Raw genomic sequence first — 24,287 nt, forward strand, 5'->3', positions numbered from 1 at the left:
GGGGCCGGGGCGGGGCCGAGACGCGGGGCGGGGCTGCGGTGCGCGGGGCCCTGGGAGGCCTCGGCGACGCTGCTCAGCAGGGCCAGAGCGGCCAGGATTGGCCACAGGGCAGACTGCGCGGAGAGAAAAGTGCAGCCTCAGGAAGGAAGCGGGCACCGAGGTCAGCTTCGGGTGGAGGGAGTTTGGGGATGGGCTGGGACAGCAGGGATCAGACACAGGATGGGTGCCTAATTGAGGGGGGGGGCCCTCCGGAAGGGTTTAGATAGGAGGACAACGGGTCCGCTGCCCAAGGGAGAGATCGGCTGAGGACCCTGACTTTTCTCCTTACTCCTGGTCCCTCCTTGACCATTTCCCCTTCCGGGTCTGTCAACTGCCTGCCGAGACCAAACCATGAGCTCCTTCCCCAATCAGACCACTTTTCTTCAATACCAGGTGGCATCACTGGGAGAACTACTCACCTGCTGCCTAGGCTGGGGCCAGCGGGGCAGCACAGAAGGGCCTCCATATCCGGGCTCCATCTCTGTCAATACCAGGAGCTCCCATCAGCTGTAGTTGACCTGTTCCCACCCCCACCGCCAGCCCCCTTCTCTTCAGGCAGCTCAGAACATTGAGAGCAGGCCACTGCTCTCCTTCAGTGTCTCCAGGCCAGGAACAAGGGGCTTGGAAGACTGGACCCAACCCAGGCGGAGAAGTAACTACATGAGAACCTAACTATGTGTTGATGCTTTGCACCTGTTCCTTCTTTCAGTTCTCACAATTCCATGAAGTAGATGGCATAATCCTCACGTTCCACCTGAGCAAATAAGGCTCAGAGAAGCTCAGCAACTGTCTAACGTCACAAGGCCTTTTTTCCTTAAGACCTTCCTGCTCTGTGCTGCAGGGCTGCAGCTTCCAGGAGCAGCTGGAGAAGGGAATAGGGAGCTTTTTCTCCATGTCACACAACAGGAAGCTATGGCCTAGAGAAGAATTAGGGTGCTTGCTGTTGACCTAGCTGATGTTAGCGAGGCCCAGGCCTCAGCCTGTGTTGCCCACCCAGAGCTGCTGCACCTTGCTCCTCTAAGATCTCAGTCTGGACTCTGAGCTGCCAGAGTTCTCGCTCCTCCCCACACAAGTCCCTCAAGAACTAGCTCATGATGGATGGTGGCTGATGGACCCTCTAACACAGAGCCGGGGCATGGCTCCTATGGCCACCAGGGGGCAGCATTGCCAAGCCTGCTGACTCAAAGGGTGGATGGGCTTTTCCCCATGCTCAAATAGACTTATGAGCAATTCCCAGGAGGACCAGCCAGGCCTCCACTTCAACCTGATCTCTGAGAGCTGGTCCAGGTCCGTCCCCCTTCCAGCTTCCTGTAGGTCTGGCAGCCTGGCCCTGCTCTTATAAGTTTCCCCCATGAACCATCCTTCCTGAGCCCAGCCAGCCTTTCTGAGCCCCACCAACCTTTGGTGAACCCACATTGGCTGGCATTCCCAAACACCCCTCTGGGGCCTTGGAGTCCTCACTAGCTGGTCTGTCCTTGGGTCCCAGCTGTCACCTTCCACCCCCACCCCATTGCCCACAGAACGTCTGCATACCTGTGGGCCAGACCTCCCCAGGCCTCTCGGGTGCGGTGGTCCTCCAGGGCCAGGTGTGCTCTGCTAACTAAATCAGGCCTTGAGGGAGGGGCCAGGCTAGTGACTGTTCTCACTGATGGAGGGAAAGCCGGGCCAGGCAGCCTTGGTGGCCCCCTGCACTAGGGGGAGCTCAGGAGCAGGTCTCTTGAGGGCAGGGCAGGTCCAGTCTCCCTCCTGGCAGTCTGGGGCCACTTGGTGGTCCTCCAGTCCTTGCACCCCCTTCTGCCAGCCAGATACTCACCACAGGGGTCCTGCTCCGTGTTCTTCTAGGCACCTTTCCTGGGCTTTCCCCCGCAGCTTAAAAGGCTCATGCCCAGGGCTGTGCACCTGGCAGCGCCTCTTTTAGCCAAAAGCGTGGCCTTGGCAGCCAGTCTGCGCCCTGTAGCGGCAGCAGGAGCCTCACATTACAGCAGGCTAGCACAGTCCGACCAGACAGAGGGACTGAGGGGGCTGGGAGGGGCGGAGGGCTGTGCCTAGGGCCCAGGAGAGGGAGAATGTGAGAAAGGAGTGGAGGGGAGCTAGCCTGCCCGCTCCCCCTTGCCCCAGGGCTGGGACTGGGGTGGGCCAACAGGTCGGCTTACCGAGGTGCAGGGCTCTGGGTCCGGGACGCGGTGAGGGCTGGGGCCCGAGGGACCTGCTGCTGGCCGAGCCCCTGAGCCGTGTCTGGGGGCCGGGCCCAACTCCATCCCTCAGCAGCCTCATGCCCGCCGCCATCCGGTGTCAAATTCCAGCCCGGCGTCACCGGATCCCGGGGTGGGGCCCGGAGCGCCCCCGCCCAACCCCACCTTTCAGGGTTCACCTGGCCTCTCCACCTTCTGGGATCCATCCCCCGCCTCCCAGCTACCCTAGGCCCCCGAGCTTTGGGGGAGGAGACGCTGGGAGGGGACCCTGGGACGCAGAGCGGAGAACCCAGGCGGCGGGAGAGGCGCGGGAACTGGGCGTTCAGAGTTTGTAGACACACAAAGTAGGGAGTTGGGAGGCTGGACTGAGGGCGGAGGGAGGGGAGAGGCCCGCCTCGGCCGCGGGCCCTGCAGTCCGTGTGGTCTCTGGGGTCCGGGCTGGCCGGCCCTCAGTGACTGCTCCGGCTGTCCGGCCCACCGCTGGCTGCTTCTCTCAGCGGACCCACGGGACTCGTCAGGTTGGTGAGGCGCTGCGCGGGGGCTCTGGAGGCCGGACCCCCGCCGCCCGGGGCTTGGGCTGGAGCCGGACCCGCGGACACCGCTGCTCAGCCGGGCGCGGGTGCCGCCGGCGCAGTGCTGGTCGAAGCAGGTGCCCGGGCTGGAGAAGGGAGGGTCACGGAGGAGAAACATGCGCCGAGGCTTTGAGGCAGCAGCTGGAGGGTAGGTAGTATTTCAGGTGCCTAATTACGGCAATTTGGCAGGTGGGGTGGAGGTTGAGTCAGTAACAGGGATAGAGGTAAGAAAAGGCCAGATCCTGTGTATCATACTAGAGTCTGGACTTTATCCTGGTGGCACTGGGGACCACTGGAGGGTTTCAGGTAGGAGTATGGTGTGACCAGACATGCAGAACGGATGCCGCAGTGGGGTGGATGGTCAGGGGATATAGGGGGAGGCTGCTGGGGAGAGAGGAGTCTGAGGCTGAGATGTGGGGCTGGCGGAGGGCTGCAAGCCCCTCTCAGGAGCACACCTTCTTGAAAACTCCGCTGGTGCCCAATTGGATGGGATGGAGAGGTAGGACAGACCAAGGTCTGTCTTTGGCCTGGGTGACCAGGTGGAGGCAATGCATGCTGGCAGCTGGGGCACCCTGGAGGAGGGGCATGTGGGAGACAGGAGCTCATGAGTTCAGTGCCGGCCATGTGGAATTGGAAGGACCTGTGGATTACCCCAGTGGCAATGTTCAGGAAGTAGCTGAATCCGTAGCCTGCAGCAACGTGGAGAGAGCTGGGGTGGGGATGGCAATTTGGGAATTGTTGACCAACTGACAATTGGAAGCCATGGGTGGGGATGAAAAGTGCTCAGGGGACATGTGTGGACCAGCTATTACCTTGACTCTGCATCAGAATCACTGTGGACCTTTTAAAACCACCCACCTCTGGGCTCCACCCCAGACCTGAATCAGAATCTTGGGGTGGGCATGTGCAGTTTTCCTGGTCTGCATAGGTTATCCTGGCACATGGCCAGGGCCGAGAACCACAGCTTTTGTGAGAGCAGTTTCTGTGCAGTGGAAGCCAGACCACAGAGAGCCGGTGGTGGCTGTCTGCAGGCTTGGCAGGACCCCGGTAGGACAGGGGGCCATGCAGTGAGTAGCTCCTCTCTTTGCTGCCTCCTGCAACCTGGGGCTTTATCAGCCATGGCTGCCTCTTGTAGGCATGCGGCCTATGCCCTGTACAACTCCAGGGGGCGCCATTCCCATAGAATATGATGTGCATTGGAGTTGTGCCCAGTTTCCAGCACAATCCCAAGGGAGTTCTGAGTGTGCCTGTCTCTCAGTCAGGGTCCTGCTTTCCCCTCAGCTAAGGAGGCTTCTGCCTGAGGACAAACCATGGCAGGAAGGGGGCAGGTGGGAAGCTGGCGATCCTTGGGATGGCAAGGACTCTTGGATTGGGATGGCAGGTGAGAGGTGAGGGAGCCGGCCAGCCAGCCTCACTTACTGCCTTAGTGGCAGCTCTGGCAGGAAGCTTACTCCATGGCTTCAGATGCAGGTGTATGTTCATCCCATTCCCAGGCCTGCCTGGGGCTGCTGGGAAGGGAGGGATCAGATTCTAGCACTCTAAGTGGGTGGGAGTGGGGATGTCCTTTCTAATGTTCACCTGAGGGTGCCTAGAGTGGGCTGTGCCTTCCTGTGCCATGTGGGGAGGGGGGGACGTTGTGCTCTGGGTTGGGGTGGGATATAGTCTCTCCAGAGCTCCGCCTGGGGCACCAGGAGCAGGTACCGTCTTCGAGCCTGTGTCAGAGGCTTCGAATAGATCTTTCCTGCACCCGCAGGCATCTCTGTCCCTGCTTGCAGAATTTAGAGGTGCCGTGCTAAGGCTGTGGACTTCCGTGGCTCTTTAGGAGGGCTAGGGCAGACTCTGGGGCATGCCCTTATGCCTCTGATCTGCTTAAGGCAAAAGAGGGTGTAGGACTGTGTGGGATGGGAGAGGCTTCAGGCGGCCCCTAGGTGGCTACCTGGGTCTGGCAGTTGACACAAGAAGGGAAAGGGCCCCAGGAATCTGTGGGCTAGAGAGATGGCCCTGAAGTTAAACATAGTTGCTGCGGCCTCAGGTTCTTGCCTCTTCCAGGAAAGTTCGAGAAAGCAAGAGGAGGCCAGATTCAGGGAAGAGCTTTATTGCTTCCAGGATGGCTGTCACAGCCTGGGTAAGGTCCTTGAGCCTTACTTCCCTCTGGTCCAAGCTAAAGGCAGAACCCAAGCACCTGGCAGTCTCATTGCTGCAGTCCAGAACCGCTGCCGGTTGGTCAGTCCAGGCTGGGGCGCTGTCCTGTGGATCAGCTGCAGCTGGGGAGGGGGGCTATTCCCACCAGGCTGGGCCAGGCCCCATCTCCTGAGCTCGGTAGTTCTTTCTGCTTAACCCAGGGGCTGTCTTGTTGGCGTACATGATGACTCCAGGGTTTCCCTGTTGGGGTAGTTAGGGGCTGGTGAATGGGAATACCCCATCTTCTCCTCAAGAAAGGCCAGAGTGGCATGTGCTGGAGAGGGCTGACATGAAATCCTGCCCACCTCCTCTGTAGCCCCAAGCAGGGCCCAGGCCAGTCATGGCACCCCTACTCTACAGGGAGCCCACTGGCACCACGACCTGATGGGCCCCCAGTGGGCCTCCTTCTGCACGGTAAGTGGACCAAAGTTGACATCTCCAACCTTATTTAAAAATAAATTATCCCTACCCTCCCCCCAACCCAAATTCACAAAATGATAATACACCAAACACTGATTGGAGAAATGATTCGAGCAGCAGCCCTGCTGCCTGGCGTCCACCTCCTGCATGCTGGGCCTGCTGGGCACGGCTGGTGGCCTCCTGGCCCTCTGGCTTCAAGGACCCAGACTCAGAACGAGGCCAAGTGCTGGTCTCTGAGGCTAGCCTCTGGACAGACACAGCTCTGGCTGCCCTGCCAAGGCCTTGCCACCCCTGGGGCCACTTGGCACTGTCCTTCTCTGGGTCTAAAGACTCCTGTGCCTTTCAGGCAGAGCCAGACCAAGGCCGATGAAATGGGCAGGTGATGGTGGCTGCCGCTTGCTCTTGGCGGTGCCAGGACCTCCGTGGCCATGTGCTGGGCCCACCTCAGATGCCGCTGGTTAGGTCGGTAATGACACGTGCTTTCACCAACTTCCGCAGAAACTCTTTCTCTCTCTGGATATTGTGCGTCCAGGACTGGAAGGAAAGACATGGAGATGGGATGAGTTGAGCTCAGTGCCCTCTTTTGACCACCAGCCACCTGTGCTCTCTGACTACAGGAAACCTGCTCTAGAAGTGCCACAGTTCACCCTCCCCCCAGCCCCACCCTGGAAGGACTCTGCCTCTTTTATTCTTCCAAGTCTTAGAGTTAGGCCTTCCAACCGTGTTCCCAGAGACTTCAGCACCTCCTTGTCTGGCCCTATGTCCAGGGCACCTAGGTCCTAGGCACCCTGAGGATAGGCAATGTGAGTCACTTAGATCTGGCCCAGGCCTGGCGGGTGGGCCCAGTTGAAGAGAACGGCATGGGGCAGCTTAGTCATCCTCTGGCCTGATGCAATCCGGTCTCCAGGCCCGGGGGTGGCTGATGAAATCCTACCTCTCAGATCAGAGGAGCCAGGGGGCCCGAGGACAAGAGGCTCACCTTACTGTTAATGTGGAAATTATAGGGAAGATGCCGCCTTCTGGGGCTCTTCTGGGGGAAGACTGCACACAGGCTCAGGCTCTTTCCTGTCCCCCATATTCCCACCAGGAGGCTCTGGTAGCTAAGTCTCTCAAAAAATGATAAAGCCTGGCTGATTGACTCCGTGAGAGTGGACAGCCTCTTCATAGTTTGTGCCCACCTGACTGCTCTGCTGTGTGGGTCGGCACTGAGGCTCACAGCGATGCTAGCCGGCACTGTTTACCGGTGCTAAGGATGCAGGGCTCTGTACTGTCCCTATTCTCATTCAGTCAGCTTTCTCCAACTGGCCAAATCTTTTCAATCTGAAATGCAGGCAAAATTTCCTATATCCCCTGAGTATCCCCTTCAACTTTTTTTTTTAATTTTTAAAAAATGGTTAATTTTTAGAGAGAGAGCATGAGTGGAGGAGGGACAGAGACAGGGAGGCACAGAATCCAAAGCAGGCTTCAGGCTATGAGCTGTCAGCACAGAGCCTGATGTGGGGCTCAAACTCGTGAACCGTGAGATCATGACTTGAGCTGAAGTCAGACACTCAACCAACTGAGCCGCCCGGGTGCCCCTCCCCTTCAACTTCCTGTGCTAACCACAAACCCAGCTGTCCCTAAGGACAGTGTCCCCCCAGACACATCTCAAGTGGGGACTGTTTTCCTCTCCCCCACTCCATGCACCACGGCACCTGAAGGTCTCAGGGCTTTCCTCTCTCTATTGGTCTATCTACACAACTGTCCCTCCAAAGTCTCTAAAACCTCTGGCTCCCTTGAGCCTCTGTCATTACACTCGGCTGGCTGGGCAGATCATGAGCTTACAGTTTGTGAGTTCAAGTCCCACATTGGCTCTGTGCCGATGGCACGGAGCCTGCTTGGGATTCTGCCTCTCCTCTCTGCCCCTTCCCTGCTTGTGCGCTCTCTCTCTCAAAAGAAATAAACTTAAAAAAAAAAAAAAAAGAGGAGGAATTTGGAGGCTTAGAGGAATGGCTGGGGCAGGATCTGAACAAAGGTAGAAACTTACACTGCTCTTTACTTATACATCCCCTCCAAGAGCCCCAGCAAGAAGCGATCAATCTGATGGCTTAGTTTCAAGAACACCACTGGGAATCACCAATGTTTGAAAGCTCAGTAGAAAACTGGACATTATTTTTCTTAAGTTTCTTTCTTTATTTGTTTTTTGGTGGCAATCTCTATATCCATTGTGGGGCTCACACTCATGAACCCAAGGCCAAGGGTCACATGCTCTTCTGACTGAGCCAGCAAGGTGCCCCAAGATTGGACATTTTTTATGACATTAAGGGATTATTAATTTTTTTAGGTATGATAGTGGTATTGTAATACTTTTCAAAAAGCTCTTATCTTTTAGAGAAAGTTACCGAAAAATTCATAGCTGGAACAATACGATATCAGAGACTTGTTTCCAAATAATCAGCGGGGAGGGGTGCATGAGAGGAAGAACAGATGAAACACTGGCTCTGGGCCGACCATTGAGGGGCGTGGGTGATGGTACTTGACAGTTCGTTATTCTCTGGATTTATGAACACGTTAGACAGTGTGCATAATGAAATAGCAAACAAAAAGGCTGGCCCTGGGGTGTAGCTCTCTTGGACGAGGCAATGCCTCCTCATTCTCCCTTCCGTACAGACAGCACAGGAGCCCCCCAGAGCTGTCTGCTATGCCATCTACACCATCTACAGGCTGGGGCAGAATTCTGGTGGTCCTGGGGCCCCAGCCTCAACAGAGTCCCTGATTCTGGATGCAGCTGTCTTTCTGCCAGCCCTTTTCCTGTCTTCATCTCTGGCACCCTGTCCTTCGTCCGGTCATTAAACGCCAGTGCTGCCCTGACCACCCACACCTCCTACTCTGCCGGCTCCCTGGGCAATTCCGTCTATGCCGGCCTTGTATCTGAACAGGCAGTTGTGCTCACAACTCATGAAAGGACATTTCCACACCGAGTCCTTCTGCTGTGTGGCACAGACCTCCGTGAGCCTGTGTTAGCCTCGGGCCAGCTGCTGCTCTGTCCCTCTCCTCCTTGTCCACGCTCCCCGGGAGCACGTCCTATGCACCACGCCTGCCGCTCTGTCCTGTCTGCATTGCCTTTGCTCACTGCTCAGCTAGCAGTGTAGCTTCTGGCCAGCGGCCTTTGAAGCCACTCTCCCCACTGTCTGCACTGGTGCCGCCACTGGCTGTTTCCCAGTCTTGCTAGACTTCTCGACAGCACCCCACATGGCAGACGGTCCCTGAACACTGCTCCCTTGGTATCCATACCCTGCACCTTCCTATGGCATGTGTCCTTTCACTTTTCTCCTCTCTGAACTCTGTGGCCCCCTGCACATCTCCCAGCATGCAAGCTTTGCTCCACTGGCCTCCATAGCCCACACACTCCTGGAGAATGGGCCCGTCGGCCGAGTGGAGGGGAAGCAGTGGTGGGGCCAGGCTGCTGCATGGTTCACTTGCCTACTTGAGATGCTCAAGGTGACAGTCGGGACCCTAAACCCGGGCACCAGCATTTCCAGTGCATCCTTGTCCTGGACGTTGGGAGGTAACAGTGAGAAGCAGGGGTAAAACATTAATATTAGTACTACTGGCTGACATGTATGAGTACTTACTAAGCGCCAGGCCTTTATTATTTTTAAAGCATTATCATGTCTAATCTTCCCCAAGGGGGTAAGTGTGATCATTACCCTTTTTATTGGTAAGGAAAGGAAAGCACAGAGCCAGGCTCTGAACCCAGGCCATTTGCCGTCATGGCTTGAGCCCCTCAGCGCCCTGCACGATGGGGGTGCGGCAGACACTGTGAGCCTCAGGCCAGCCCCGTTGACAGGATAACGGGGTAGGGAGGGGGCGATTTGGCTTGAAAATGGAGATCTGGCACACCGAAGAAAGGGAACAGTCTCCACCAGATGGCTTTTCAGGGAAGGTGCTGTCCCTTCTACCTCCTTCCTGCACAGAGGCAAGCCAGGCCCTGCTGATTTAAAATTCTGTGTCTTTCTCCGTCTTCTCATCGACACTGAACAGTTCCTGGTCCTGAGTCTTCATCTCTTGCTGAGACTGCTGTGACAGCCTCCGCTTAGTACCCCTCTAGGTTTTTTTTTTTAAATTTATTTATTTAAATTCAAGTTAGTTAACGTTTAAGTGCAGTATTAGTTTCAGGAGTAGAACCCAGTGATCATCACTTACATGTAACACTCAGGGCTTACCCCAGCAAGTGCCCTCCGTAATGCCCATCCCCTGCCTGCCTCCCGTCCAGCAACTCTCTGTTGTGTGTACTGAAGTCTGTGCCCCTGTGTTTCATGCTGCAGGCACAGTGGCCTACTACATGCTAATCTATGGCCTAAAACCCTTCCATGACTCCTTCTGGCCTTCAGAGTAGAGTCCAAGCTCCTCACCATGGCCCAGAAAGTCCTGAGTGACCTGGCTATGGCTCATATCTACAGCCTTTCACTCCTGCCTGCCACTTTGACACAAAGTTTACATAAAGCGAGTATGTAAGAGACCACAGATGCGAGGGACGAGAAGCCAGGGAAAAGCTGTTCAGGGTGGGTGCTGGCAGGGCACAGAAAAAGCAAGAAGATACATGAAGACAGACAGACAGAAAGACCAACAGGCTCCTGGCAATCAGGATGCAGGCTTGGGGCCACTGCTGAGGGGGCTGGGGTCAGTTCCGGAGCTGTGCTGGACCCGAGGTGGGCCCCCCATTCCTGAACTCCATTCCAGGCAATAGGAAGCCCAGTCGTAAGGCAGTTTCCGGTTTCCCAAGTCTCTCTTAAATTCTCACAATAACTTCCCATTACTTGAGGTGTCCTGAGTGAACCCCCGAGCCTGACACAATACAGCTGGCAAGTGAAGCCACGGATGGGGGTGTCGATCTCCTGGGGAGCGTGTACAGGGAGAGGAGAAGACTGTCCAGGATGGAGCCTTAGCGAATGCTGGCTCTTAAGTCAAGGATGCTAAGACAGAGAATGAGACTGACAAGCGAAAGGAGAGGAACACCAGAAATTCCGGACTTGGAAGCCTGAGCAGGAGAAGTTTCAAAGAGGAAGGAGTAGTCAACATAAAGTGTGTTTGTTGCTGAGAGGTCAGGAAACATGTGTCCACTGGACTTGGCAGCCTTGAGGTGAGTCACTGGTGACCTTAGTGGGAGTCACGGCAGGTGGAGGAGGAAGCCAGGCTGGGAGGGAGCGGGGAGGGCAGCGGGCACGAGCCAGCAGGAGCCGACAGTTTTCCCTGCGGGACAGGGAGGGCGGGGCTCTGGGGTGGGAGGAGGGCATGCCCACAGGTGGTAAGCAGGAAGGACGGCTGCCTGAGATGGGAACTCCTGCATTTATAGAGTCTGTGCAGATGGGAGGTGTCCTCCCCCCCCCCCCCACCTTGTGGGAGCAGAGAAGCTGCTAGAAGTTCTGGCCCAAGATGTTCAGGCTCTAGGCTGGCATCAGTGGAAGGAGGTGGAGGGAGTCATAAGAGGGGCTCACATGGGCCCTGGATGTGAAGGCAGAGATGCCACCGAAGAGGCTGGGAAGAGGCTGACTGACAGCCCGGGAGACCTGGAATGCTCTGGAACATGAAGGCACCTGAACATGGGGATCACTTGGGAATTAATGCTGGGCGACAGATAGTGTCAGTGTTTTCCTTCATGGGGGAGGGCAGAAGAGGCGTGGGGACTGAGCGGCAATGTCTGTGGGAGGTTTGAGGGGGCACAAAATTCCTCGAGGTGAAGGTAGGACTTGCAGTAGAGAAGATGGCCCTGGGCTGGTGCCAGCATGAGCATAAGGCAGCTGGGAACAGCAAGGATGAGGCAGGTGCAGGGAGAGAGCCAGGGAGGAAAAGTTTGGGGAGAAGGGTGGGGAAAGGGGTGCTGGACTCAGGGGCACAGAGTCCAGTGATCAGAGACCTGAATGTGTGGATGGACCTCCGGGGATCCAACTTAGCTAAGGGCAGAGCAGAGCCTTCTTGCCAGTTCTGGGCAGCCATACCAGCCGCTGGCTCACCCCTTTCTGTTCACTTGTGCTGGGACACCCCTCTGTCGGCCCTGCCCAGGGACTGCCCCCCAACCAGCCCGGCACCTCTTTGATGGCCGCCATGCGCACAGTCTCATAGTAGTGCAGGGGTGCATTGGGAGTGCTCATGTCGTAGCCAAAGCCTGCGACTGCCACCTCATCACAGCCGTGTAGTGCCATGGTCACTGCCACACTGCCAAGGGTCGGGATGTTCTGGAGGGGAGGAAGGAAGTACAGAATTCAGCTAAAGGACCAAGTCAGGCTGAGACCCTTAACGACCCTCACCAGAGCTGAGTTCCATTTCTGAGGAACAAGCCCTCCACCCCTCACCCTGCCACCTTGTCCTTCCCTCCCACAGCATCTCTGACCTCCTCTCTGCCCTCTCCCGGGGCCCCACTAACTCACCCCGCGGCCCATGAGGCCGTTATTGAAGGGCAGTCCGATGAGGGTGAAGGCAGCCTCCTGGATGAAATACGGGTTGAGAATGCGGATCTCAGGGGGCTCCTTGGGCACTCGAGTGGCCACAGATTTCCAGAAGCCATCCGATGCACTCTGTAGACAGCATAAGTGGGCATGAGCTGGGCACACTGCTTGTGATGGGACTGCGTGCATGGCCACGCTCCAAGTGTGTACAGGCAAACGAGAAACAAGGTGGGAGTGTGTGGGGGGTAAACACGCTAGTAGAGGGATGGCCTGTTGTGTGTGTGTGAGGGGTGACACAGGAGGTATGACAGACACGAAGTTGGGAGGGGACAGTGAGCACATGGTGGGGCCACAGTGTGTCATGTGGACAGAGTGACCTGCAGGGCAGGGGCAACAGTGTGGGGCGCTGGGGTGTGCTCGTCCCATCCGAGGGGATTCTTGGATCAGCCTAGGGACCCAGTGGGCCAGCTGTCCCCTCCCCTTCGCAGCTAGCTGAGGGGCCCATGAGGAGCCTGCCCTCTCTCTCCTATCTGCTCTGCTGGCTTCACCTCTTTTCCCTTCTGCTGTCTCTCCTTGCTTTCAGTCAACTGTTCTAAAGTGAACCTGAAAAATAAGGACAGAACGTGAGCTAGTAAGGCACAGTGGAACACAGCATGCCACTGATTTAGCAGCGGGCGACGTTAGGCAAGTGACGAGCTCTGTGAACCTCAGTTTCTTTAACTGCAAAGTGGAGACCTCAGGGAGCGCAGCGTCCATTCCAGGGCCACACCTTCATCTCCTGACTCTCTCCCTTCCTCCTGTTCCCAGCCCTACCTCTCAGTACAGCCCCTCCTGTTCTAGTCCCTGAAATAGAGCACGCCAGCTCTTTTGGGAGCTCCCTCAGTCCCCTGTCCCTTGCTCTTCTACTGCCGCAGCCTAGGGAAACCATGAACGTGGGCTCAACCCACTCACTCACCTTCTCCACCCTTACAACTGAGCTCCAGATACTTCTAGAGAGAATCACAGTAACCCTGCAGTCTGGAGGCATTACCAAGCCATGGACTCTAGCCTGTTATTTCAGGGTGTTTGTTCTTTGCCTAGAAAACCGAAAAGAATCAACTAAACTTATAAGGCACAGAATAATTTAGTAATGGGATCTGTACTCCAACAGGGAACAGTCACCAGATATAATACAAAGAAGATCCCATCTACAATCCTAACAAAAAAACACCAAAACTGAGTAACAAACTTAACTATAATTAAAAAAAAGCCACACTATGAGAGATATAAAAAGAGGACTTGAAAAAAAAATTGGAGGTGAACCATGTTTTTAGATTGGAAGGCTGAATATTAACAGGATGGCACACCCTCCCTGATTAATGTAGCCTTAACAGAAGTCTAAGAAAAATCCCAACAGGACTTCTGAAATTTACTAAAAGGATTTTAAAAATCCACCCAAAATATTTTACAGGTGAAACAGTCGCCAAGTTTAAAAATTAGGTATTCAGAAGGGTGCCTGGGTAGCTCAGTTGGTTGAGCATCCCAGGACTTTAGCTCAGGTCCTGATCCCTGGGTTGTGGGACTGAGCCTGTTGGGCTCTGCACTGAGCCTGGAGCCTGCTTGGGATTCTCTTCTATGGCCCCTCCCCCACTCATTCTCTAAATAAACAAATAAATAGATATTAAGAATCTACTATGAATTTGTAATTACTAAGATACTGATAGATGTATAAGAATCTTCATGTATAACACAAAGATCAGTGAGACAAGACAGCCCAGAAGCAGATACACACACAAACACACACACACACAAACACACACACATTATCCTCTAAAGTATGCGTATGCGTGTGTGTGTGTCTCTGTGTATGTATCTTGGTGCTTGTGGTGGTACGTACACCTAGGTAGAATTCTCCAGTGTTGCTACAGGAGTAAAATTGATAGAACCTTTCTAAAAGGCAATGTGAGGGGCGCCTGGGTGGCTCAGTTGGGTAGGTGGCTGACTCTTAATTTCAGCTTAGGTCATGATCTCACAGTTAGCAAGATCTCACGTTGGACTCTGTGTTGACAGTGCTGAGCCTGCTTGGGCTCTCTCCCTCTTTCTCTGCCTCTCCTCCACTTATATGCACCCTCTTGCTCTCTCCCAAAATAAACTTTAAAAAAAAGAAAAAGGCAATCTGACAATAGGTATAAAAAGCCTCAAAGTCATTTTTTTATCTGATGACTGCAATATTTCTTTTCTAAAGGTAGTCAGAATGAAGACCTTTGGAAAAAGGTGTTTATAACAGTGTCATTCATAAAAGTGAAAAACTTAAAAAAAATTCAGAGGCTTTCAACAGAGGTTTGGTTGAATGATACATCTGTATAACAATGCTGCAGACATCAAAAGTATGTTTTCTAAGAATTGTGTCACCAGGATACATTGTAACTTATTTAACCAATCCGCTGTTGCTGGACAAGGACCTGGTGTCTGGTGTCCCCAGATCTGCTCTGCCTCCTGTGTTCTCTCTTCTACCAACCCCCCATCTTCCAAAATCAGAAACTGGGGAATCCACATTAAATTCTTCATATCTCCAGCCCCTCCTGGCTTACTTGGTCATCTGCTTCTTTCAATTCTGTTGTTTTAGAATCCCACAGACCCAAGGGCAGGGGCGACAGAACCCAGTAGGAAAGGGAAGTGTGGACATGACCGAGATCTTACGCAGACCTGGGGAGGAGCCCCTCCTGGGAGGGCCAGGCGTCGACCGAAAGGAATGGCAGGTGCCAGCCTGTGCGGGGCCCCTGTCCCCTGTGTGAAGCCTGGCAGGCCCCAACAGTTCTCCCCATAGAGTTCCTGCCCATGCCTGTCCCCCACACCTAAAGAGCAGAGGGCACAGGGGCTGCTTGGGGGAGCCAGGAACGGGCGCAGCCAGGGGTGCACGAGGGTCCTGGCTAGTTTTCACTGACATTACTTGATTTATATCTCCTCCATTCTCCCCCACTTCACGGCTACAGATCCCCAGATGAAGCAACATGCTCAAGGTCACACAAGTGGCCGGGCCAATACTCAAACCTGAGTGTCATAAAGCCAAGATGGGGGTTCTTTGTCTACACTTCATCATTATCACTACCATTCTCACCTCAGGAAGCCTGGGGCCTGGGGTGAGTAGGGGTCGCCTGGTTGGTGCCCCCCATCCCATTTCATGGAGGGGACTGGGTCTCAGAGAGGAGAGGAAATGGTCTGGCTGGATCCAACTTCAGAATCTGGCTCCTGTGGCGCCTGGGTCAGGCTTCGGCTCATGTCATGATCTCATGGTTCCTGGGCTCAAGCCCTGCATTAGGCTCTCTGCTAGGCTCACAGCCTAGAGCCTGCTTCAGATTCTGTACCTCCCTCTCTCTCTCTGACCCTCCCCTGCTTGCACTGTCTCTCTCTGTCTCTCAAGAATAAATAAAAAACATTAAAAAAAAAAAAAGATTCTGGCTCCATGACACCCTCTCTGAAACATCTGAAGTCCCATGGGTGATCACTATGCGAAACCCTGGGAAATTAGCTTATTACCTCAAACCCTCGGTAAGTATCTGACAAAAGCTTCAGCGGGGAGGTGAATCAGCTCATCTGGCCACCTAGGTTTGAGGGTACTGAGTGTGTCACATTTACTCCCGGCCTCTGCTCCCTGCTCAGGGGGAACAATGCAGGTCCCCCAGGGAAGGGAGGCCTGCGCTTGGTCTCAAGTCCCGGGGAGCCCTGTGTGAGAGCCCTAGGAACTGGCACACGGAACAAGTCAGTGGCTCTGTTCTATTTTTCTCCATATGTCACTGTCCTGAGGCAGAGTCTCCTTAGGAATTTCAGGGAAAGTAGGAACAATAAGACTAAGTTAAGATTTAGGTATTCTGGTGTTTCCCCAGCCATAAAATATCAAGTACCAGTCTGTCTCCTAAAATCAAAGCTATGGCTTCTCTTCTCAGAAAAACATACACAGGCACATACACATGACATTTTGCAACCACTGCAGAGGGTCACAGAACCCCTGAAGTCAAGGGATCTGCTGACTTCTGATAAAGGATATTGGGATGGGTTTAACAGGAGATGGGGATTAAGGAGGACGCTTGTGATGAACACCAGGTGCTGTATGTAAGTGATGAATCACTGAATTCTACTCCTGAAACTAATTTACATTGTAGGTTAACTAACTGGAATTTTTACCTATCAATTTATTTTACTTTTAGACAATAATACAGGTATTTCTGAGGTCAGTTATGATCACCTATCCCTTATTTTTTTTAAAAAAAATTATGTAAATCCAAGTTAGTTAACATACAGCATAGTATTGGTTTCAGAAGAACCCAGTGACTCATCACTTACATGTGAGACCCAGTGCTCACCCCGACAAGTGCCCTCCTTAATGACCATCACCCATCCAGCCCATCCCTCCACCCACTCAGCAATTGTTTGTTCTCTGTATTTAAGCATCTCTTATGGTTTGCCTCCCTCTCTGTTTTTGTCTTATTTTTCCTTCCCTTCCCCGGTTTTGTTTCTTAAGTTCCACATATGAGTGAAATCGTATGATATTTATCTTTCTCTGACTGACTTATTTCACTTAGCACAATACATTCTAGTTCCATCCATGTTGCTGCAAATGGCAAAAGTTCATTTTTGAGTAATATTCCACTGCATATATATGCCACATCTTTATCCATTCATCTGTCGATGGACATTTGGGTCCTTTCCATAACTTGGCTATTGATGATAGCGCTGCTATAAACATTGGGGTGCATCTGGCCCCTTGAATCAGCATTTTTGTATCCTTTGGGTAAATACCTAGTTGAACTGGACTTTAAATAAAACCTTGGAAAGAAAATAAAAAAGAATCTCTGTATCAGGTGAGAAGGGGTGAGACCCCCACCCCCACCAACAAGAAAGGGGCAGGAGGAAGCAGAGGCCGCTGGGGAGGAGACCGCGGGTAGCCATGTGAGAGACAGGGCTGCAGCGGAAGAGCAGGACTCTTGGAGTCTGGAAAACCAGGGTTCGAATCCTGATTCGACACATGCATGACCTGGGGGCAGTCACGTAATCTCTTCAAGCCTCAGCTTAGGGATGACAGGATCTACTTCCTAGACCGTCACGAGGATTATATGAGACGCTGTGCGCTTTGCAATGGCATCTGGCACCTTGTCTGGCACACGGCAGGAGCTTAGTAAGTCTCATCTATTATGCTTGTGAGCCAATGTCACAAGTGGAGACACAAGTGGAGACACTTCCTTTCCAGTGGAGAGGGAAGTAGAGGGTGTGGGTGTGGCCGGCCATGACAGACGCCTCACAGGCCGGTACACAGACATACATGGGTTCGGATAGGGAAGCCTGCTTTTCTCTCTGGCTCCCTGCGGGAGGGCAGCGGGCGATGGAGTCTTCACCTGCTCGGTGACCCTGCCAGGCCCACTGCCACAACGCAGCCCTGTCCCAGAAGGCCTGCCCAAGTGTGGCCCCAGTCCTCTCACAGTTCATGTCCCTGACCCACAGGACACAACACAGAGGCCTATAGAGCCAGCCCAGAAAGGTCCAACCTCTCCTCAAGGCCACCCGTGGGCTGTATTCCTTGTCGAGTCCTGCTCCCTCCAGGAATGGCCCTGCCTCAGTCAAGCCTGGACCCAGCTCATCGGTGTGTGTGGCCGCCAGTCTCCTGCTAATGCAACAGCCAGGAGCAGTGGAGAAAGCTTCTGGGAAGAAGGCGCGCCCCTGGGCCAAGTCTCCTCCTGCAGTCCCTTCCTCCCTCTCTCTTAGGAGGTGAGAGATCTGGGAGTAGAGAGGTTACCCTTGGGCTAGCATCTTGCACCCAGAACAAGGCTGCTGCTGCCTTGGGACAGGCTGCCGCCTCTCCCGGGGCCACCGCAACAGCTGCCGGGTCTGCCCACCTCCTCCTTCCATTCCTTCACTTGCCTGCACAGATCTGACCTGCACACTCTCAGGAGGACTAGAATGTTCAGTGGCTTTCCACTGCCCACGGAGACAGCCTGTCAGGATAATTCAGAGCGTGGGCCTGGTTTTTGCTTTTGTTTTCCTAATCCAACAGGAGTCTGTAACTGGGTGGAAACGACAGGGTAGTATACAAAAACCTCAATACACGGTAGGATGATTATAATGTGGGAGAGGGCCAAAAAGAGGCTTAGAATACCTGCTGTGCTTATTTAAAATACAGAGGAGACATACCCTGAAAATGTTCACACACAGGGCACGTAAGATGGGAGGGAGGGCAAGGTGACACAGGAACAGAAACTAGAAGCAAAAGGAAGAGCTCGAAAAGAAGGCTGTTTACAGACGCAGAGACTTCAAAGCCCATGATTAACCTGGAGCAATGGATTCACAAATACTTGGGGGCCCGCTAGACATAAACCGTGTGCTTTTTGTGCAGATATATTCTCTACTATTTCAGACAACCAACCCTCAAAATGCGGATTACAATCATACAAAAAGAGACCTTCAAGAGCATCTGGTCCAGTCCCCTGCTAAAGAAACCCAGGCCCAGAGGGCTTGTTTTCTTATCCAGTCTATTTTCCCTGAGGATCCACTACCACTGTTCTTCCCCAACAACCCAGACTCGAGTCCTCCACCTCCCTTGGCCTCGCCCTCTCCCTCATCCCCAGGGACTAAGAAACTCCCACATCTGCAGCTTCTGCGCGGGCCCACCACGCAACCATACGCTTCCCACCTTTACGCTCTCCGTCAGCCCACCTCTGCTTGTGGCCTGAGCTGCCCCAATTACTCTGCAGGTCTGTTTTTGAACCCTGACACTAACTGCTCACTCTGCGTCGCTGGCCTGCGTTATTTGTCCTTTCCAAGTCTTATTATCCTCATCAATATAGAGTAGGGGAAGCAAGAATAGTTTCTGCTTCATAGCGTTTTTGGGCTATGACAATGAAGTCACGCAGGTCATATGTTTGGCAACAAGTCAGCGCATTGGCTCCTGATATTATTTAGTCCACAGGATGAAGTCTGAGCTCCTCGACGTGACCCTTATACCAGAGACCCATCATGACACCTTTCACTCTGTCCTCTGCCTACCCAGCCTGCCTGCAGCCCTTGCCCCCCACATCCACGCAGGCCACCCCCAACGCTTGTGGGGCCAGGGACAAAATTACAAACGGAAGTCCAGATACCACATGTCTGAATTTTAGATTCTAAATATTGGAAAGTTATAAATCAAGGTATCAAGCTGTTAAATAAAAAATATTCTCTTCTCCCTTGAAAAGCCACCTGGGAACCCGGGTTTGAATGTAGAATCCGGCCTCCTGCAGATCTGTGCCAGGCCTCGGTGCTGTGAGGAGGGACAGCCCCAGCCCGGCTCCCTCCTCCCTCCACTGCCACCCCCACCCCGTGCCCTGAGGAGCGTTGTGCACACGTGAACAGACGCCCCAGCCCACAAATGCACCTTCTGCTCCTGGTCCCTGCAAACAGCCCTCCTTGGGCTTAGAAGTCTGCACAGGGCGGTGGATTCTGTCTTCAGGAGGACGGAAGTGGCCTACCATGTGAGGATGGCCCTGCAGGGGACAGCTCCCTCTCGGCCTGCTTATTCCTCTTCACTCCACAGCAACTGGTGTGACTGGAGGAGTTAGGCAGGTACCCTCCTGCCCCGGCCTCAGGGCAGAACTGCATTCACCTTGCATGCCAGTTATACTGAATTATTTTTAATTCAACAAACACACCATACTCACTACCTGTGCTCTTCTCGGTGCCCCAAACTACAATCTACAAGAGGCGGAGGTAGGCAGCTGGTTAGGGTCCGAGGCAAATTTATATGTGTACTGGAGGCTGAGAAATGGGGTGGCTGCGCCTTCCCGCCCAGGAGGCACTTGCCCTGTGCCCAGGTCCCGGTGCTCTCCCTGACACACTCCTTCCTGGGCCCTTGCCTGGCTGAATCTCGCTTCTCAGAAGGTGACCATCACCTGCAGGGGAAGCGCGCTGTGTCCAGCATTGCCACGTGCACGGTCTTGCTCACTCCTGCGGGCAGTCTGACAGGGAGCCACACGGGGAAGCTCTTCCTATCCCCACTGTACAGAAGAGGAAAACGAACCCCGGACACATGGGCTGAGGAAGAGGAACCCTCCATTCCCAACACCGAACCCAGCACTGCTTTGCCAACCTTGCCTGCACCGAAGGACGACAGGCAGGGGCGGCCGTGAGGACCGCACTCCTTCAGGTCGCTGAAATATCCTTTGTGTAACAGACCCCTCAGGTTATATTTGGGTCTGGCCATTATTAAATAACACTGTAATAAAAATCTTTGTGTGCTGATCCGTCCTTCCTTTGGGTGATGGCTGTTGGTGCCAAAATGTCATTTCCTTTCCAAAAATCTTGTCCCCATTTCTACTCCGACCAGTAGCCTCTTAGAGCACCTGTCATGGAACTCTTGCCAGAATCATGTATTACAATTTAAACACATTCTTTAAAGATGAGGGGGTGATAATGGCATTCTGTTGTCCTCACATGAATTTCTCTGACTGCTGAAAGGTTAAAGATATTTTTGTTATTAGTTATATTTCGTTCTTTTTTTTTTAGGTCTTTATTTTGAGTGAGAGAGAGAGAGAGAGACAGAGACAGAGAGTGAGTGGGGGATGGGCAGAGAGAGAGAGGGAGACACAAAATCTGAAGCAGGCTCCAGGCTCTGAGCTGTCAGTACAGAGCCTGACACGGGGCTTGAAACCACGAACTGTGAGATCATGACCTGAGCTGAAGTCGGACACTTAACAGACTGAGCCACCAAGGCGCCCCATAGTCATATTTCCTTCTGTGTGATCTGCTGGGGTCCTAATGGTTTTCTTGTCAACTTTTGTAACAATAACCATTTGTCTATCATATTTCCGAAATACACTTTCCAAGGCTCCGTGGCATCCAGTCTCTTTGTTGTTGTGAGTTCAGTTTAAATTTTCATATGTTATTAAATCTGATTTCTCCTAGCACATCACCCCGTGAAAGTTTCTTTCTCTCCGGGGATGTGACTTCTATTCTTCTTCCTTCAAAGTTCCCTTTGGTTGTATTTTTATATTTTACTTTTTAGTCTGTTTGGAATTTATCATGATGTGTGCTTTGAGGAGAGGGTCACAAAACCTTTTTGAAAGCTATATTTGGAAAAAGCGATGAACATAAATAGGAGTCGGCTTGGGGCCGACTTCGTGAGGCTGACAGACAACTGACAGAGGCAGAGTGCCAGGCACCGTGCCGTTCTCATTTCTTTGTCAAGGACAGTGCTCTTGACCTGCGGAAAGAAGATCAAACATGGCTAAGGGAAAGAGAGGCTCCGGAGAAGCAAGAGGAGAGCAAGGGTTTGGATCTAAAAGAACGACCTCCCAGGGCCATGAAAGGGGGGTGCAGCCCGGCCTAGAGGAAAGAGTCCTGACTGAGGGTCAGGAGACCTGGGCTGGAATCCTGACTCTGCTGGAGATTCCTGCCTTACTCTGGGCCTCAGTTTCCACATGTATTTATTCATTTATGTGTGGCCGACTGTGTTTAAGACACCGCTGGAGGTGATGAACTTAGACAAACCCCACAGGCCCTGTCCTCTGGGGGCCTGTAAGAGCTGGCAGGGCAGTAACCCCTCATGTGTAACAGAGCGAGGAGAGCTTTGGTGGGGACTCTGAAGAGAAGCATCTACGACAGCTTCGCGAAGGGGAGCAGGTGAGGTGTGGAGGTGGGAAGCGGGATCTCTATTCCAGTACAGCTGGAGTGGAAGGTGCATGTTGGGTGCAAGAAAGAGGGGCAAGGACAAGGAAGGAGTTAGCAGGGGCCAGGTCATGGGCACTAGGCCATGGAGCCTGGCTCTATCCTGCAGGCCAGCGGCTCTCACAGCTGAGCTGCTATCCAAACCTGGAGGGCTCATTACAACAGACGACCGGCCCACCCAGAGTTTCTCATGCACCAGGCCAAAGATGGGGCCCCAAATGCATTCTGACACGTTTCCAGGTGATACCCGTGTGTGGGCATGAGAAGGCCCTTTGAGAGCAGCAACATGTAGGTGGTGAGAACCATGAAGCAGGAGAAGGAATCAACCAGATGGGCACTGAGGAGGATTCTTTTGGATACAGATTTGGAGACTGGAGGTTGGACTGAAGGCTGGGAGATAGGAAGCTGCTGAAATAAGGCAAGCAAGGTATTTTTAAGGGAGGAACCCCAGATTTGGAGACCAAATGAATACAGTAGGCAAAGGAGGAGGAGGAATGAAGCATGCCTCCCAGGAGTTTGGCCATGACCCCGTAAGACCAGGAACTGTCCCCACAACTTGGTACTGCCCAGTTCAAAGCAAATCCTCGCTGGGTGTCTCCTGACAAGCTGTTCCTTTAAAGGGGGGCAGAGGTTGAGTCCACTGGATGTGGAATCAAGCTGCTGCCAGCAGAGAGAGAGGTCTGGAGGCTGGACTGGAGGGGGTGGAGAAATAGAAGGGGAAGACATTGAGATGCATCATGGAGAGGTAACGACTCTTTCTGGAAACCTGGAAAGGAAGGAAGGACAGAGGAGGAACACAAAGTAAAGAAGGCTTTCACTTTTAAGGTGAGAGAGACCTGAACAAAATTACATATGTGAAGGAGGATCCAGTAAGAGGTGAGAAAAGAATTTAAGGAAGATAGTTCCTGGGGAGACAGGACAAGAGCCTGGAACCTGGGAGTAAAGTGACCTTGGATGGGAGAGGCACAGAGAGGGCAGTGAGGGAACCAAGGTGGATGGGGAGGAAGGTAGGTTCACACAATGGAGGCTGGGAAGTCCAGAGTTCTTGGTTGCTGACCAAGGTTATTTTCCCTGCAGAGCAGGGTGTGAGACTTTGGCCCACAACAGGGACGGACATGTTGTGGCACTAAAGATGGTGGTGAGTAGGTCCCGAAAGGAACAATGGTCAGGGACAGGACACAGGGGTGGCAAGCAGCATCAAGATGACAGTGATATCACTAGGCACCTGGGTGGCTCAGAGGCCAATTTTGGCTCAGGTCACGATCTCATGGTTCGTGAGTTTGAGCCCTGCATCGGGCTCTGCACAGACAGTGTGGAGCCTGCTTGAATTCTCTCTCCCTCGCTCTCTGCCCCTCCCCAACTTGTGCTCTCTCAAAATAAATAGATAAACGTTAAAAAAAAAAAAGATGCTGGTAAGGTGATACCACCATCTCAGCTGGAGTTTCTCCAGGGGGGACTCCCCGGCACTGGACTGGCTGGATGCAGAGACAGTCATGGGGAGGGAGGGTTGTCAGGCCAGGGAGACAACATTTGAAGCCCAGGGCTCTGTGTGATTTTGGTGATTGATTTGGATTGGCTGGATGAATGAATGAATCAATTAGTCCACGAATGAATCATCGAATGAACCAATGAGAGAGGCTATGTATTATGGTTACACAAGACACCTCTGGCTCCAAACGCTACTCCCCCACTTACTACTGTTGCTCACCTGGCCTTGTAGTGTTGTTGACGTGTGTGGCGGAGGCACTGCTTGTAAATCGTGTGGCCCAGAGCCTGGCGTGTGGAAGAGCTCAGTAAACGGCAGCTCTTACCATGCTCATGGGCCATGACAGGTGGGAGTTGATTGAGGCAGGATTCTAAGCAGGAGGGTGATGTGGTCGGGCTTATTTCTTAGGAAGACCCCTGAAGCAGTCAGAGCTGGGTGTAGTAAGTTCAGTTCTATCGCTTAGCTAGCTGAGTGAGCTTGAGCAAGGAACTCAACCTCTCTGGGCCTCAGTTTCCCCATCCCCCAAATGGGGACACTTACAGAACTGATCTAATAGGATCGTTATGAGAACAAATTCAAAGGAGGCTGGCAAACTGGAGAGCATAATACGTGATGAGGATGGTGGAAGCCAGAGGAGGCGGAGGAAGAGGAGAAAGGAAGACAAGGAGGAGGGAGAGAGGCAGGAAGAGGGGAGAAGACAAGGCGGCAGTGATCATACTGATTATGAGGCCCAGTAACCCAGAGGTCATGGATGAGAGGGGTGAGACGGCACGAACCCCAATCCCTCACCACTTTCTATCTGCGCACAGAGGAGCAGCAGTGAGCATGCGGCCCTGGAGGCCTCCTGGCCCTCAGGGCAGAAGAGGGATGAGCCACCAGAGATGGCTGCAAAGGAAACTGTCCCAGGAGAGCTTGTCTCTGAGGCTGGCGGGGAGATGGATGCTCTTTCAGCAGAAGCCTAGTCACAGCAGGGGGAGGCCAGGCTGTGTGACAGCCTCAGCAGCCTTTCCCAGTGCCCTGCACGGGGTCTCCCCTGGCGTGAGGGGATGTCCACACTGAGCTCCTAAGGCTCGGCATCCCTCCCAGGTCTGGACCAGCGTACAGGTTTAGGGGCAGATGGACATTCAGGCCCCACTTCTGGGCCTGGTCCAATAAGGCCTCATATGCAGGGACCTGTTTGCCCTGTCGATTTCCCAGACTGTTATTCACCCCTGCTCTCTCTCCCAGGAGGCCCCGAGTCTCCTTCCTCAAGGCCTGGCCTTTGACCCCTGCTTTAGGTCACCTCCTTGGTCAGACCCTACAG

General features: G+C 53.4%; 1 protein-coding gene and 2 long non-coding RNA genes across 10 annotated transcripts in view; 1 reads left to right on the plus strand and 2 right to left on the minus strand.

Annotated features, from left to right (window-relative positions):
- Nucleotides 1-37: 37 nt before the first annotated feature.
- LOC115300206 lies at nt 38-718 on the plus strand. Its single transcript, XR_003912544.1, has 2 exons — nt 38-160; nt 433-718. It is a non-coding gene; the product is annotated as an uncharacterized LOC115300206 (long non-coding RNA).
- On the minus strand, nt 484-2,232 carry LOC115300207. Its single transcript, XR_003912545.1, has 3 exons — nt 2,193-2,232; nt 1,853-1,990; nt 484-520 (listed from the first exon to the last, which is right to left on the minus strand). It is a non-coding gene; the product is annotated as an uncharacterized LOC115300207 (long non-coding RNA).
- Nucleotides 2,233-5,761: 3,529 nt separating this feature from the next.
- The window catches only part of ST3GAL3 (ST3 beta-galactoside alpha-2,3-sialyltransferase 3), a 204,264-nt gene continuing 185,738 nt past the window's right edge, over nt 5,762-24,287 (minus strand). For 5 of the 8 annotated variants that reach the window (XM_029948429.1, XM_029948427.1, XM_029948428.1 and 2 more), the window contains 3 exons: nt 11,812-11,958; nt 11,473-11,619; nt 5,762-5,938 (listed from right to left, as the gene is read on the minus strand). In XM_029948429.1, the coding sequence (XP_029804289.1) occupies nt 5,849-5,938; nt 11,473-11,619; nt 11,812-11,958 (384 nt within the window). In that variant the 3' untranslated portion in view covers nt 5,762-5,848. The remainder of the gene's footprint in view (nt 5,939-11,472; nt 11,620-11,811; nt 11,959-24,287) is intronic. The other 3 variants (XM_029948432.1, XM_029948431.1, XM_029948430.1) reach the window with 1 other exon arrangement.

This window comes from Suricata suricatta, chromosome 8 (assembly GCF_006229205.1).
Source record: "Suricata suricatta isolate VVHF042 chromosome 8, meerkat_22Aug2017_6uvM2_HiC, whole genome shotgun sequence".
Taxonomy (NCBI): domain Eukaryota; kingdom Metazoa; phylum Chordata; class Mammalia; order Carnivora; family Herpestidae; genus Suricata; species Suricata suricatta.